Source organism: Leopardus geoffroyi, chromosome B3, assembly GCF_018350155.1.
Source record: "Leopardus geoffroyi isolate Oge1 chromosome B3, O.geoffroyi_Oge1_pat1.0, whole genome shotgun sequence".
Lineage (NCBI taxonomy): Eukaryota > Metazoa > Chordata > Mammalia > Carnivora > Felidae > Leopardus > Leopardus geoffroyi.
The window spans coordinates 102,389,270-102,403,917 of NC_059337.1; the positions used below are offsets into that span (position 1 = coordinate 102,389,270).

Sequence of the window (14,648 nt, forward strand, 5' to 3'; positions counted from 1 at the left end):
CTTTTTTTTTTTTTTTTAATTTTTTTTTTTTCAACGTTTTATTTATTTTTGGGACAGAGAGAGACAGAGCATGAACGGGGGAGGGGCAGAGAGAGAGGGAGACACAGAATCGGAAACAGGCTCCAGGCTCTGAGCCATCAGCCCAGAGCCCGACGCGGGGCTCGAACTCACAGACTGCGAGATCGTGACCTGGCTGAAGTCGGACGCTTAACCGACTGCGCCACCCAGGCGCCCCTGTTTTGCTAGTCTTAAAGTGATATATGTTTGTGTTTGCATAGAAATTTTCTGGAAGGACAATCTCTAGCCAAGAGACAAGAAATGTCTAGTTTTAACTTTGAGTAATGGAAATAGAAAGGAAAGCTTTCCCTTTACTCACTCATTTGTATTTAAGCTTAACTGGTAAGTATGTTATTTTTATAATAGAGAGAGGGGCGCCTGGGTGGCTCAGTCAGTTGGGCATCTGACTCTTGATTTCCGCTCTGGTCACCATCTCCTGGTTTGTCAGGTAAAGGCCCGCCTCAGGCTCTGCACTGACAGCTGACAGCGCGTAGTCTGCTTGGGCTTCCCTCTTCCTCTCTCTCTCTCTCCTCTGCTCATGCTCTCTCAAAATAAACAAACATTTATAATAGAGAAAAAAGGAAAAAATAATGTCCTCCTTGTAATCTAATGCCCACCCTACCTTTCTGACGATCTTGCAGTCATCCCTGCCTACATCTCTTCTGTCAGTTAATCTCTCTATCGACTTGCCTCTGCTTACGCATTTACCATACCCAAAGGAATTTCTCTTCCCTTTAGGATTTTTTTTAAATGTCTTATTTATTTTTGAGAGAATGTAAGCAGGGGAGGGGCAGAGAGAGAGGGGGGCAGAGGATCTGAAGACAGCACAGAGCCCAATGTGGGGCTTGAACTCACGAACCCTGAGATCATGACCTGAGATGAAGTCAGATGCATAACCGACTGAGCCACCCAGGGGCCCCTCTTCCCTTAAAATTCTGCTCAGCTTTCCACCTCTGGGTCTTTCTTTCTTAATTTTTTTCAACATTTATTTTATTTTTGAGAGACAGGGACAGAGTGTGAGCGGGGGAGGGGCAGAGAGAGAAGCAGACATAGAATCTGAAACAAACTCCAGTCTCTGAGCTGTCAGTGCACAGCCGGATGTGGGGCTCAAAATCCACAAACCTCGAGATCGTGACCTGAGCCAAAGTCCGACACTCAACCAACTGAGCCACCCAGGGGCCCCTCTTCCCTTAAAATTCTGCTCAGCTTTCCACCTCTGGGTCTCCTCAATCCTGCCAGGCCACAGTCATCTTGGCTCCTCTGAACTCAGAGCTCCAAACCAGGCATTTCTGTGGTACCTGCTGCCTCATATTGCCCACCCTCCGTGAGGGCGGTGGTTGTGTCCCACTTCTCTCTAGCAGTCATCATGGCTGACACAGCACCCTTTCACAGTAGATACTCAATAAATAGATGAACCACAGCTAACCTGAGGCACTTCAATTCTATATTCAAGATTTAACTATGTACACTCAATTATTCTAAGGCAAGAAAATGAATACATGTTCAATGGATATTTAGCAACAAAATGAATTCTTTTTTTGTTGTTGTTGTTAAGATTTTATTTTTAAGTAATCTCTACACCCAACACAGGGCTCAAACTCACAACCCCAAGATCAAGAGTGGTAGGCTCTACCAACTGAGCTAGCCAGGCGCCCCAACAAAAGGAATTTCTATTCAAACTACATTTACTCTAGAATTCTACTAGAGTTAAACCAGATCAACTCACTTCTGGCATTTTCTTGTTACTTAAGGCTTTACTGTTTGATATTTGACTTCCCTGGCACTAAAAGGTCATTCGTTTAAAGGCAAGCATATAACAAACTTCACATACAAGATTAAAATGAGCAGTGAAGTTTTGCTAAGACATTCAGCTTTCTTTATGACTCTTCATTCCCTAAATATTCCACTTCTTATAAGAAATAAACTGGATAAAAATCTTAGCTTTCTTTCCTGTTTAATAAACACTTCAATCAAATTTTTCTTTACAAATATCTGAAAGTAACATACACTCTGTTCTTTAGTTTCATGTGCCTTTTTTTTCCTTAAGTTTAATCCTATTAGTGTAAAGACGAACCCCATGCTAATAATTAACTTCTTTGTATTATTTCCTAAAAGCTTAATTATTTGAGATCTTTCCATTTCACTAGGAAAGGCGGTAACACAAGCATCAGCAGTGCCCAAGTTTCTATATAGGAAAGGCATAGGGTTGGCAGTCTTGCTGAAAGGGAGGGTGCCAGCAGACTGGGCCTGCAGCTAGGTTTGCACAGAAACGAAGCTGATTTTACTTAGACTGTGGCTTATCAAACAGTAAGAATAACCAATTTTAGTACAGACACTTCTTTCACAGTTGACATGACTTTATTATTTGGGAATAAGTTACTAGGGAGGGGGCTGCTAATAGAAATTAAAGTAGGATTATTTGCCCCCTCCCATTACCACCAACATCCACCCACCCCTCGGCACTGCCACTGGGTACAGATCACTGAAAGGTGGCAAGATGTTTCTGGATTTGTGTTAAGAGCCTTACTGCAGTGAAGCAGTTACAGCTATGACATAATAACATCTTTTCATGGTACCAAGTAGCCCTGTCTGATGGAGAGGAATGAGGTCAGAAACCAGGGAAGTTAAATTTCTCTCTTCTACCTACTTTCTCCTTAATCCCAAGAGGAATGAGTAAGAAAGTGGAAGAGAAAACAAAGTAAAAAGAACAGTTGTGTAGAGCAGCTGTCAGACTGCTAGCGTGGTTTTTACAGATTCCAACACAGAATTGAAAAAGATCTGGACCACCATTTCAGGATTGTGATGAATTCCATTGTCTAAGTGGAAAAGCAGCAGGAATACATCAGAGTCATAGTATATATAGTTAGTTTGGTCACAAAGATTCATTTATTCCAAAAAATTTTTTAATGTTTACTTATTTTGAGATAGAGAGAGAAAGAGGTAGGGAGGGGCAGAGAGAGAGGGAGAGAGAGAATACCAAGCAGGTTCTGCCCTGTCAGCACAGAGTCCAACGCAGGGCTCAAACCCACGAACTGTGAGATTATGACCTAAGCTGAAATCAAGAGTCAGATGTTTAACTGACTGAGCCACCCAGGCACCCCTATTCCAATTTTGATATGGTCACTATAATCTCAAATTATCCAAACTTAGCTTGGTTTGGGGGGGGGGGGGCACCTGACTGTATGTTCATCGCCTATTACCTCATTTTGTCCTTAATTCTCTCCCAACACACACACACAACCACACCTCCCAGCATTCCTCCATACCCAGGACTCACTAACTCCATACAAAGAAATTACAAAGAAGAATATTTAGGGGCAATAAAATACTGGTTGCTGAGCTATCAGAGATACATGAACACCAATCGTCAGGTTGATTTCTACTTAAACATAGATGACAGTACTTGTATATTACCTCTCCTTCCTAAAGCCCAAATAAAAATAGTAAAGGAATTTTTTAAAAGGCATGAACCCACAGGATAAAGAAGGGAAAATAAGACCGTAGTAGAAAAGAGAAACAGAGAGGAGAGTAGGTATTATTTTTGGAATATTGCTGAGAAAGCCAAGGAAGGCACAGCACAGTTTTGTGCCTGCAGAGGTATCAAACCAGAAGTGAATGGATGGCCCTGCAGGACCCCAGAAGATGCCCACAAATACTCAGGTGCAGAAGACCCCAAATGGTAGTATGATTATAAGTCTGAAAACAGTGCAGTGGAATTAGACTCCTACTCAGGTTTCCTCTCCCCTCCCCCCCACCCACTGTTACTAAACCACCCTTAAACATGGGGGGCTGGACTGAATGCATCCTGGTCCTTTCCAGGCTCTACAGAGAAAGGTATGAACTAAGACTTCAAAGATGTGCCAGTGGGAAGAGTTGTGGAAGGTGGAGGAGAAAGGCAGTGATGGGTGAGAATAAAAGGGATTTGTGTCTCAGGTCCTCCAAATACGCTTGTCTCTGTGACTATAAATTTTATGTTGTAATGTGACTTCCAAGTTAGATCCACACCAGTCAAGAAAGCAAGCCTTATGAGATTCTAGCCGTATAAGGGCAGGTCCTACAAATCTGTTTTCCTACTCACCACACAGTCATACTTACCTCGCAAGTTTGCTAAGGCCAAGGACTTGCTTGTTAGGAAGATAGCCAATATGGACCTTCAAAGAAGAGACAGAAATCACGAGTTAGTTGAAAATCCAGTGCTTCTTTGTAACAAAATAAGGAAATAGAAGACAGTGTATGTATTATGTAATTCAACACGATGAAAATGTCTCTTTAAAAAATCTAGAAGTTTTGGGGCACCTGGGTGATTAGTTGGTTAAGTATCCAACTCTTGATTTCAGCTCAGGTCATGATTTCAAAGTCATGAGATCGAGCCCCACGTCAGGCTCTGCACTGAGCATGGAGTCTGCTTAGAATTCTCTTTCACCCTCTCTCTCTGCCCCTCCTCCACTCATTCAGTCTTTCTCTCTCTCTCTCAAAATAAATAAATAAACTTAAAAAATCTAGAAGCTTTAAGACTTAGAAAATGAAGGGCTAACAAAAGCATTTAGAAAATTACAGATGTGCAGGAAAAGGAAAATATATGAATATTAATGAAATGACAAATTTGAAATATAGCCTTGATATTTCCTGGTGAAGTTAAACTCTTGATACAATTCTTCCAGTCTTTCTTCTATTGAGGGGACATTCTCTCAAGACAGTGCAAATTATCCTATAGCAACATTAAAATGTAGCCAGGAAAGCTTCCTTTAAATGGCCCAAACTGTAACTGTGAACACTGACATTCTGCACATCATAGTGGCCTTAAAAGTCCCACCCCACTGCACAGAAAGAGGGTCTCCATGTCCTTTGTCATGGTTGGTGGCCCCATCTCTAAGCTGCTGGAGAATACTATCTTCCTGATGGGAGATAAAGGACACGGCTACAAATGTGACTTGTCAAAACCTGGACCTTGGGGCGCCTGGGTGGCGCAGTCGGTTAAGCGTCCGACTTCAGCCAGGTCACGATCTCGCGGTCCGGGAGTTCGAGCCCCGCGTCAGGCTCTGGGCTGATGGCTCAGAGCCTGGAGCCTGTTTCCGATTCTGTGTCTCCCTCTCTCTCTGCCCCTCTCCCGTTCATGCTCTGTCTCTGTCCCAAAAATAAAATAAACGTTGAAAAAAAAAAAATTAAAAAAAAAACAAAAAACCTGGACCTTAAGATCTAAGTTCTTATAGCACCTACTATGAGGCCAAGCCAATTCCGTAATCTTAAAAGTCACTGACTAACATCTAATATGTCCATGTTACCTCTCTTTGAGCCAAGTATTAAATTACGGGAACACATTAGTTCTACAAAAGGCTAATAAGTAAACGGCCATTTGTAGGCAATCAATTAACCTAATATAGAAGTATAGATTTATTTGCATCATGGTTCGCTAGCGTTTGTTGCATTCGCTCACCTAATTAATATCTACTGTACATGTGAATAATGGATATAGTAGTAGTTAGTGATTTTTCATCTATTAGCACTGTGCTTTGGGAATTTAAGAATACCAATTCATCACCTTCCTGGTCAGCAGAAGGAGAAAGTAAAGTAGCACCTGAACTGACTATTTCAAAGAAAAATTAGAGAGTTGAAAGTTTCCCACAGAGCTAAGATCTTCTGTACCACTTGAAATGTTATACTTATATGCAGAGCTGTAATTTGTTTATTGTTTGTACTACTTTTGATCTTTCTGAAGATCTTAAGTCATTTCAATGCTGATTTTAGAGAAACACTGCTGAACAATAGATTTTTTTAAAAGTTAGCAAGAACACAAACACAGAGATAATCATAGCAGAAGGTAAGAGGATATAGTGAGAGGCTGAGCACAGATCAAGTTCCTAAGTCTAGCCCCAGCCCAAATCACTAACTTCCTCTGTCTTCTTGGACAAAGCCTATGCTTTCTGGGCCCAAATTCCTCACTTACAATAAAAGGTAGTAAGATAAGCTCAGAGGTTCCCTCCTTCTTGAAAATCCTGAGCCCTTAAGTGCAGGCACACTGGAGAGCAGGGGAGGGGCAAAGGGAGGGGAGGAGGGGAGGAGGGGATAGGAGGGGATAGGAGGGGATAGGAGGGGATAGGAGGGGAGGAGGGGATGGGGGATAGGAGGGGAGGAGGGGAGGAGGGGATGGGGGATAGGAGGGGAGGAGGGGAGGAGGAAAAAGAGAAAGAGAGAGAGAGCGCGCACGCGCGCACACATGAATCCCAAGCAGGCTTCACACTTGGTGTAGAGCCCCACACGGAGCTTGATCCCAGGACCCTGGGATCGTGACCTGAGCCAAAATCAAGAGTCGTATACTCAACTGACTGAGCCACCCAGGTGCCCCCAAAATGAAATATTTTAACAAAAAAAATGTGAAGCAAATGTTAACACATTAAATTTAGGTGATGGGTATACAGGTATTCATAACACTATTTGCTAAGTCTTCTGTTTAAAAACTATTAATAAAAAGTCAAAATAAAATAAAATTATAATGGGAGAGAGAGGACAGGACTACTTTTGGTCCTACATCCACGGTTTCAAAGATATGCTTAAGTGCAACAAGCTAGATAATATTAAGCAGCTTGCATCAGATTCACTGTTCCTAATACAGAAAGAGTTAGAAACAAAGTCCACTAATACTATGACCTCTGCCATAAGAAATTCTGCAATCATTGCTGCTCATGCCATATTACACAAAAGTACATCTTGGATCAAACATTATTTAGTCAAAATAAAAAGCAAAGGTTTTCAGAGTCTGCTGCAGCTACCTTAAAAAAAAAAAAAGGCAACTTTATCTCATTATTTTAACCAATACCATGGTACTTACTATGAAATATTTGCCCTGAGGACCTTCAGCTACTTGGTTTTTGTTTTGTTAACTTCAAATTATTAGATTAGTCAGGTTGATAAAGAGTAAATGTTTACGTGTAATTCTACATATCTGGGATATTAGGAATTAGGTGATGATTTTAAAGATAATAATCCTAATTTAAAAATTTTTGTTATATTTTAAAATTAACAGGAAACAGAAAAAACCCTTACCTTTCCAACAAATGGAACCAGATGATGTTCACACATGGAAAACATATCTATGTCCTTCACAATCACCATCTCATCATGATCTTCATCAAATATAGCATCATTTAGGACATCTGAAATCAGAGGCTTGCTTTAGTAACATTTCCAATTTTACAGAAAGATTCAGAGTAGAAAAACTAACAATCTCCACGGTTAAACAGAGATTGACAGTCAACAAAGACAAAATGTTAATCCTAACTAAAATGTTAAGGAAAAACGCGTTAAAACTAGTTATTTTTCTCCCACCAAATTAGCAGTCTTTTTCTTTAAATGATGAAAACAACCCTTAACTATATAATATTACATAACAAATGCAGGATTACAAACAAATGTGTCTGCTGCATGAGCAAAGGAGAAAGGAAGAAATATGCAAAACAAGAGTTCTGGTGACGAAAGGGAGCTGTTTTCCTTTTCTTCTTTGTATTTTCTTGTACCTAACACTTTCTCTATAGTGGATGTGTAGAAAACCTTATCTGACTTCTGAGGCCAGAAGTCCTTAGCCATCTAACCTCTGAGGCCAGATCTCAACACCCATAAACTCGACATTATCTATCCCCCAAATACTTGTTTACTCATAAAATTTACTAATTCTTGAATGCAAGCACGAGACTTATTCTAAGCAGTTACATTTTTCCCTAAGGAACTAAATGCTATAATTTTTATGTATATGCCTGCCCAGATTAGCTTTTGACCTCTGGACTCTGGCACATATGGCCAGGCATACAACAGACATTTTAAAACATAAAAGCTTTATTTTTTAAACATGCACTGATAGCTGGACATCATGGCAGCCTACATACATTCAAGACTCCAAGCCGTAGGATTTCAAGGATCCAGGGATACCCATCTACATAGTACGATGAGACGGAGCGGGGAGGAGGTGAATAGAGTTTTGCGGCCACCTACAGTTAATCTCCCCTCAGAAAGCCAGGCTGCAGTGTGAGTCACAGGGAAGTGCAAACGTCCACCCACACAGCCTGACCTTCAGTGGCTCCGTTGTTGCTAGAATAGAGGCTCACAGATATTGAGTCATCACTGAACCACAGTTATCATCCCCTGAGTCAGGCTATTCAGAGACACATTTGATTGTGGAGTGGAAAAGTCATTAGCGTGGTCAACAAACGTGAATATGCAGGGTTTAGACACACACAGACAAACACGACACCCCTGGTAGGAGAGGCTGATAAAAATCCACGGAAGAAAAGGATCAGTGTCATCCTTGAAGTAAATACTTCGCCAAAAACAGTTTTATATTCTGAATACTCTGCCCTAACCTACAGTCATATTTCTGGAAGAAGTCTAAAAATAGGCCCTGAGTGCTCCCCAAAGTATCCTGGATTTCTCCAAGATTTTTAAGTAATATTACTGCCATGCCATAGGTTATTAAAATCCTTAGTCATACAAGAAAACCCTGAAAGTAAAACAAACAAAGTTATTTCTTAAAGAACAAAAGAATTATCAAACAGAAGCATTCATTTTCTCTGACAAAGAATGAGAGCATCCCCATTCTAAGTTGTGACAACTACCATACGGCACATGTTAAAAGCTGGTCCTCAAGTTAGGCTAAGTTAGTGTCTGGGTCCATTACTAAGTAGCTGTTGGACCTTGGAAAGACTATTCTTTGCCTCAGTCTTCTAAGTTGTAAAATGGACATGAAAAAAGCATCTACATTTTCAGGAGTATCCTGAGCATTAAATGAGATAATCCACATGTTTTTAGAAGTACGCAGGTGGATTAAGTAGTAGTTGCTGTTATTACTGTTACTATAATTACGGTTGAGGGAGTGGCTAAACTATGTGTCCCATGCACACTAATATACATCAGAATTTAAAAAGCAATAATTTGCTTCTAGGAGACAGACTACAGAAAAGGAAAAAATAGTAACTTTACACCGAGGAAACCTGGCAAACCAAGTGATCCAGTTTAACTCTACCAGTAATAAGACATAGTAATAACATGTAGCTTCTGGTAAAATGTGAAAAGGGCACATCACCTCTGTGGTGTTCTTCCCCCGAAGTGTGTGACTGTAGTCTAATTACTAGACAAACTGAGGGACATTCTGCAAAATACCTCAACAAGCACTCTTAAAATGACACGGGGGGAAGGCGGTGTGTGGGTGGCTCAGCTGGTTGAGCAAATGACTCTTGATTTTGGCTCAGGTCATGATCTCATGGTTCACGGGATCAAGCCCTGCATTGGAAACGCACTGAGCATGGAACTTGCTTGGGATTCTCTCTCTTCCTCTCTCTCTGCCCCTCCCCTGCTCATTCACACTTTCTCTCTCTCAAAATAATAAACATTAAAAAAAAAAACAACAAAAAAAAACAGAGAGATGGAAAGACTGAATTGTCACAGATTAGAGGAGACTAAAGAAACATGAAGACTAAATGCACTGGAAAAACTAAAATCCACACAAAGTCTATAGTTTATAGTATTGTACCAATATTAATTTGTTAAATATTTTTAAAGTTTATTTATTTTTGACAGTGTGTGAGAGCGTAAGCTGGGGAGGGGCAGAAAGAGAGGGTGAGAGAGGAACCCAAGCAGGCTCCGCACTTCAGCACAGAGCTGGACATGGGGCTCAAACCCATGTCCTGTGAGATCATGACCTGAGCCAAAATCAAGGGTCGGACATTTAACCAACTGAGCCACCCAGGCACCCCCCAATATTAATTTCTTAAGAAATGACAACTATACCATGGGCCATAGGAGAGGTTAACATTTGAGGAAGCTGGGGCAATGGTATATAGAAACTCTCTGTACCATCTTTGTAAGTATTCTGGTAATTCTAATGTCACTTCAAAATAAAAAGGAAAAAAAAGCAATAGGACAATGCCCATCAACTGGAATGTATAAACAATAGAGCACTATTCTGCAATAAAGTAGAATAACTACTTATATATGTACTAATATGGCTGAATCTTCAAAGAATTATATACATAGTGAAAGAAGTCATATACATTCACACAAAAAAAGTATGTATGAAATTCTAGGAAAGAGAAGTATAGTTAGAGAAAGCAGACAGATGGTTTAGCAAGGACCAGAGGGGTGAGAGGATTGGCTGTAAAAGGGTAGAAGAAAACCTTTTTGGGTGATGGAAAGAGTCTATACCTTCATTGTACTGGTGGTTGCACAACTGTATGTATTTCTCAAAATTCAAATTGTACACATGAAGTTGTTGAATTTTATTGAATTTAAGTTATCCCTTAGTAGAGCTAACTTTTTAAAATAATCTTAAAAGAATATAGAATAACATGCAACCTTTTGTGTAAAGAAAGTGGAATGGGGGAGATATAAACATATATATGCTTATCTTCAAAAAGAAACACTAGGAGAATAAATCAAAAAACGAATAAAAATGATTATGCATAAAGGACTAAGAAAGCAGGAGAGAAGGGATATGGATAGAAGTGAGACATCTTTAAATATGATTTGTTACATAGTTGACTTTGAAATCATGTAAATGTTTTACATACTTAAAATTAAGCCAAAAAGAAAAAAACCCAGTGACCCCCATAAATCTTAATGGTTTGTGGTAATGGAACAATATTATGTTGCCTATATCCCATTTTGTGAAAGTGAACCCAGACTATAAACTTGACCTAGCTGAATCATTTTTCTTCAATAATGAAGTTTCCCTGCTATATTTATTTATGTTTTGCTCCAACATATCTGAAAGCTACCATCTGTGGCTAATAAGAACAAAACACTATCACAGATTGTTTTAATTTCCTGCCTGTTATCAGCAGCAAGAAGGTAACCCTGGAAACAAGGATTTATGGCATTCTGTTTCCTCCTGTTGGTCATAACCAACAAAGAAAACTGAAGGAGCCTCCAAAAGTTGAAGGTTTGTCTATTACAATACCACACAAAGAAAAATGTAAAGGTATACCTTGCTCGTGTCATTAATGATTAAGCAATGACAACAAATAACCCTGCTGGGCAGCCATCCCTTAAGTAGTTAATCCCTTCCTGAAAGTACAGTTAGTCAGGTCCACAATAGGAGCCCACGTACCTGTTTAAGCACCCTAGGAAGCAGGGTGCTTCTCAGACTCCCCCAGGGGGCTTGTCAAAACACAAATCACTGGACCCCAGTCCCAGAATTTCTGATTTAGTAGGTCTGGGTGGGAATGAGAATTGACATTTCTAACAACTTCCCAGAAGATGCTAATTCTCCTGGTCTGGGAACCATACTTTGAGAGCCCCTGTATTTTTTTTTTTTTGTAGATTTATCTAAATGTTTATTCATTTTTGAAAGGCAGAGAGAGACAGAGTGGAAGTGGGGGTGGGGAAGAGAGAAAAGAAGATACAGAATCCAAAGCAGATCCCAGGCTCTGAACTGTCAGCACAGAGCCTGACGTGGGGCTTGAACTCACGAACTGTGAGATCATGACCTGAGCTGAAGTCTGACACTTAACCCACTGAGCCACCCAGGCACCCCAAGAGCCCCTGTATTAAAGTTGTATTCATGTTTTGTGCTGCTACACAGAATCTTCACACCTTCAAAATGCTCCTACTCAAACACAGCAATATAAGAAACACAGAACTGCTTCTGCCATGGTGAAAGGGGGTAGGAGTAACAGGAAACCTCTGGGAGAGATTCCCCACAAAAGAAAAATTCTATCTAATGGAATTTCTTTTTAACGAATGGTAATAGGAATTAGCATTATCTAGGATGTTTGGTGATCAGCACTAAAATTTAGAGATCTCTGAGGAAGCCAGAATTTCACACCTGATGCAGCTTCCTGGAGAACAGCATTAATAGACAATGGAAGAAGGCTTGGAACATTGAATGTACATCCACCCTAACAGATAAGAAAGAGAATGGGGTCTGCCTACCGATTTATTCGAAAAAATTGTTTTTCAGTTTATTTCTTTTGAGAGAGAGAGCATGAGCAGGGGAGGGGCGGAATGAGAGGGAGAGAGAGCATCCAAAGTAGGCTCTGTGCTCTCAGCACAGAGGCTGATGTGGGGCTCGAACCCACAAATGGTGAGATCATGATCTGAGCTGAAATCAAGAGTCAGACACTGAACCAACTCAGTCACCCAGGCGACCTATCTGCCTACTGACTTTAGAACTAAGACAGCAAAACACAGTGACAACTAATAAGGCAGGAAAAGTTTCTTTGCTCTTGGCTGGAATTAAATCAACTTAAGGGGCTAACAGCCACCCTGACTTAGTGGAGAAAGGTCTGAATTACTGGCCCAAACCCCTCAACATCAGAGCTGTCTCAACCAGCATTGGGCACTTTACCTCCTGGTACCACCGTTATGTCTGTAATTTCTCCCAACCTTGGAGGCAGGCATTGTAGCTTAAGACTTTATGAAGTTTCAGCACAGTACCCTATATGCCATTCACAGAGCCAGAATTAAACGCAAATTTTCCATTTTATCCAATTAATATGTCAGTCTCTACCCTGTGATTTACTTCCTTAAGACAGATTTCAAAGAAAGGACTCCAAAAAAACTGATGTGGCCAAGGGAACAGAAAAAATATTATTGCAGCATTATTGGTAATAGCAAAATTAGGGATTTAAATGGACATCAGAAGAATGATTACACAATCTGTGTAGAGTGATGTAATAAAATATGGCCCAGCCATGAAAGTCAGTGAATCTAAGCTGAATTTATTATTTCCTGAAACAATGTCCAGTGAAAAAAGCAAGTATTAGAGACAATAGCGGATACACACAGTAATATCCTTTAAATGAAGTGGAAGCAAAAACCACATGTTGTTTATGGACATACATATGAAATAAAAGTACAAAAATAGGCATGAGAGTAGAGATGAAATTCAGGATAGCAGTTAACTCTGTGAGGGAGGGGAACAGGATCAGAAAGAGGTATCTATGAAACTTATCTGTATTTTCCAAAGCAATTATAGCAAAATGTTAATATTTATTAAAACCAGATGAATGTCGGTTAAACTAATTCTTTGTCCTTTTTCTTATATATTTGACGCATTTCATTAATTAAAAAAATTTGGAGCGCACCTGGGTGGCTCAGTCAGTTAAATGTCTGACTCTGGGTTTCAGCTCAGGTCATGATCTCACAGTGTACAAGTGTGAGCTCACATCGGGCTCCGTGCTGATGGTGCAGAGCCTGCTTGGGATTCTCTCTTTCCCTCTCTCTCTGCCCCTCCCCTGCTTATGCTCTCTCTCTCAAAAATAAATAAATGTTTTAAAAAATGTTTAAAATTGTTTTAATTGCGTTGTTCATGTACATGCTGGTGTTCTGGGTTTTTTTCCTGGGGGGGAAAGAAAAGCAAAAACCCTGAGGTTACCTTTGCATAGAAGTTCTGATGCTAGAGTGGCATTACACAGGAAAGACTGAGCCTGCTTCATGTAACACTGCAAACTCCAGAAACTTCCCTTGATCACACTCTGCAATTAAAACAAAGACTTCTTCTGCCTTCAGTGTGGCATTAAAACATTTTGCATTCTACTCCTGTTTGAAAAATTTGTCCTACAAGTAAGGGCAATGTTAAATTAAAAGATGGAAGAAAATCACCCTCTCTGCCTTCATTTCCATCATGATGGTGCACCTCTTGTTAGCACTTCCAACACGCATAGCTTCTTGCGCTTAACAAGATAGAGCGAACATTTGTAAAACTTGGCCGAAATAAGCATGAACTCAAACATTCCACAGACTGACATAGGTGGAAACTAAGATGACTTTAGACAACCATTCAAACCATCTGGAGTAGGCAGAGCTGTGGCACAGCTCTGATATGCTCTGTGAACTTATTTCATAAACTGCGAATTTGTCAGCAGGAAAGATCCAATGCATTGCAGAGAAAGTAAAAGTTTGGTTATTTTGCAAATTTTCATTTCTGTCATCCCTGGCAGAGATAAATTCCCATGCTGCTTGTAAGCAATTAAAATATAGCCAAGGGGCTCCCAGCTGACTCTGTCACTAGAGCATGTGACTCTTGATCTCATGGTTGTAAGTTTGAGACCCATAGTAGGTGCAAGGATTACTTAATATCTTAGAAAATAAATAGGAGCACCTGGATGGCTCAGTTGGTTGAGTGTCAGACTCTTAATTTTGGCTCAGGTCATGATCTCACAATTTGTGGGATCAAGCCCAGCATGGGATTCTGTGCTTAAGTGTGGAGCCTGCTTGGGATTCTCTCTCTCCCTCTCTCTCTCAAAATAAATAAGCTTCAATAAGTTAATAAATGAATAAAAATTAAAAAATAAAATATAGCCAAGACAACATGGATGGATCTTGAAAGCATTATGCTAAGTGAAATAAGTCAGAGAAAAACAAATATTGTATGCTGTCACTTACATATAGAATCTAAAAAAAGCCAACCTCTTAGAAACAGAGAGTAAAATAATGGTTATAAGGGGCTGGGAGGGTGGGAAAGATGGGGAGATGTTGGTCAAAGAATACATACTTCCAGTTAAAGATGAATAAATTCTGGGGATTTAATGCACAGTATTTTTTTAAGTTTATTTATTTTTGAGAGAGCGAGAGAGAGAAGAGAAGGGACAGATGATCCTAAGCAG

General features: G+C 40.1%; 1 protein-coding gene across 4 annotated transcripts in view; it reads right to left on the reverse strand.

The window, feature by feature from the left end:
- GCH1 (GTP cyclohydrolase 1) overlaps window positions 1–14,648 on the reverse strand; it is a 47,686-nt gene that overhangs the window by 13,820 nt on the left and 19,218 nt on the right. For all 4 annotated transcript variants that reach the window (XM_045451032.1, XM_045451035.1, XM_045451033.1 and 1 more), the window contains exons 2-3: window positions 7,099–7,208; window positions 4,153–4,208 (exon numbers count right to left, since the gene is read on the reverse strand). In XM_045451032.1, coding sequence (XP_045306988.1) covers window positions 4,153–4,208; window positions 7,099–7,208 — 166 coding nt within the window. The remainder of the gene's footprint in view (window positions 1–4,152; window positions 4,209–7,098; window positions 7,209–14,648) is intronic.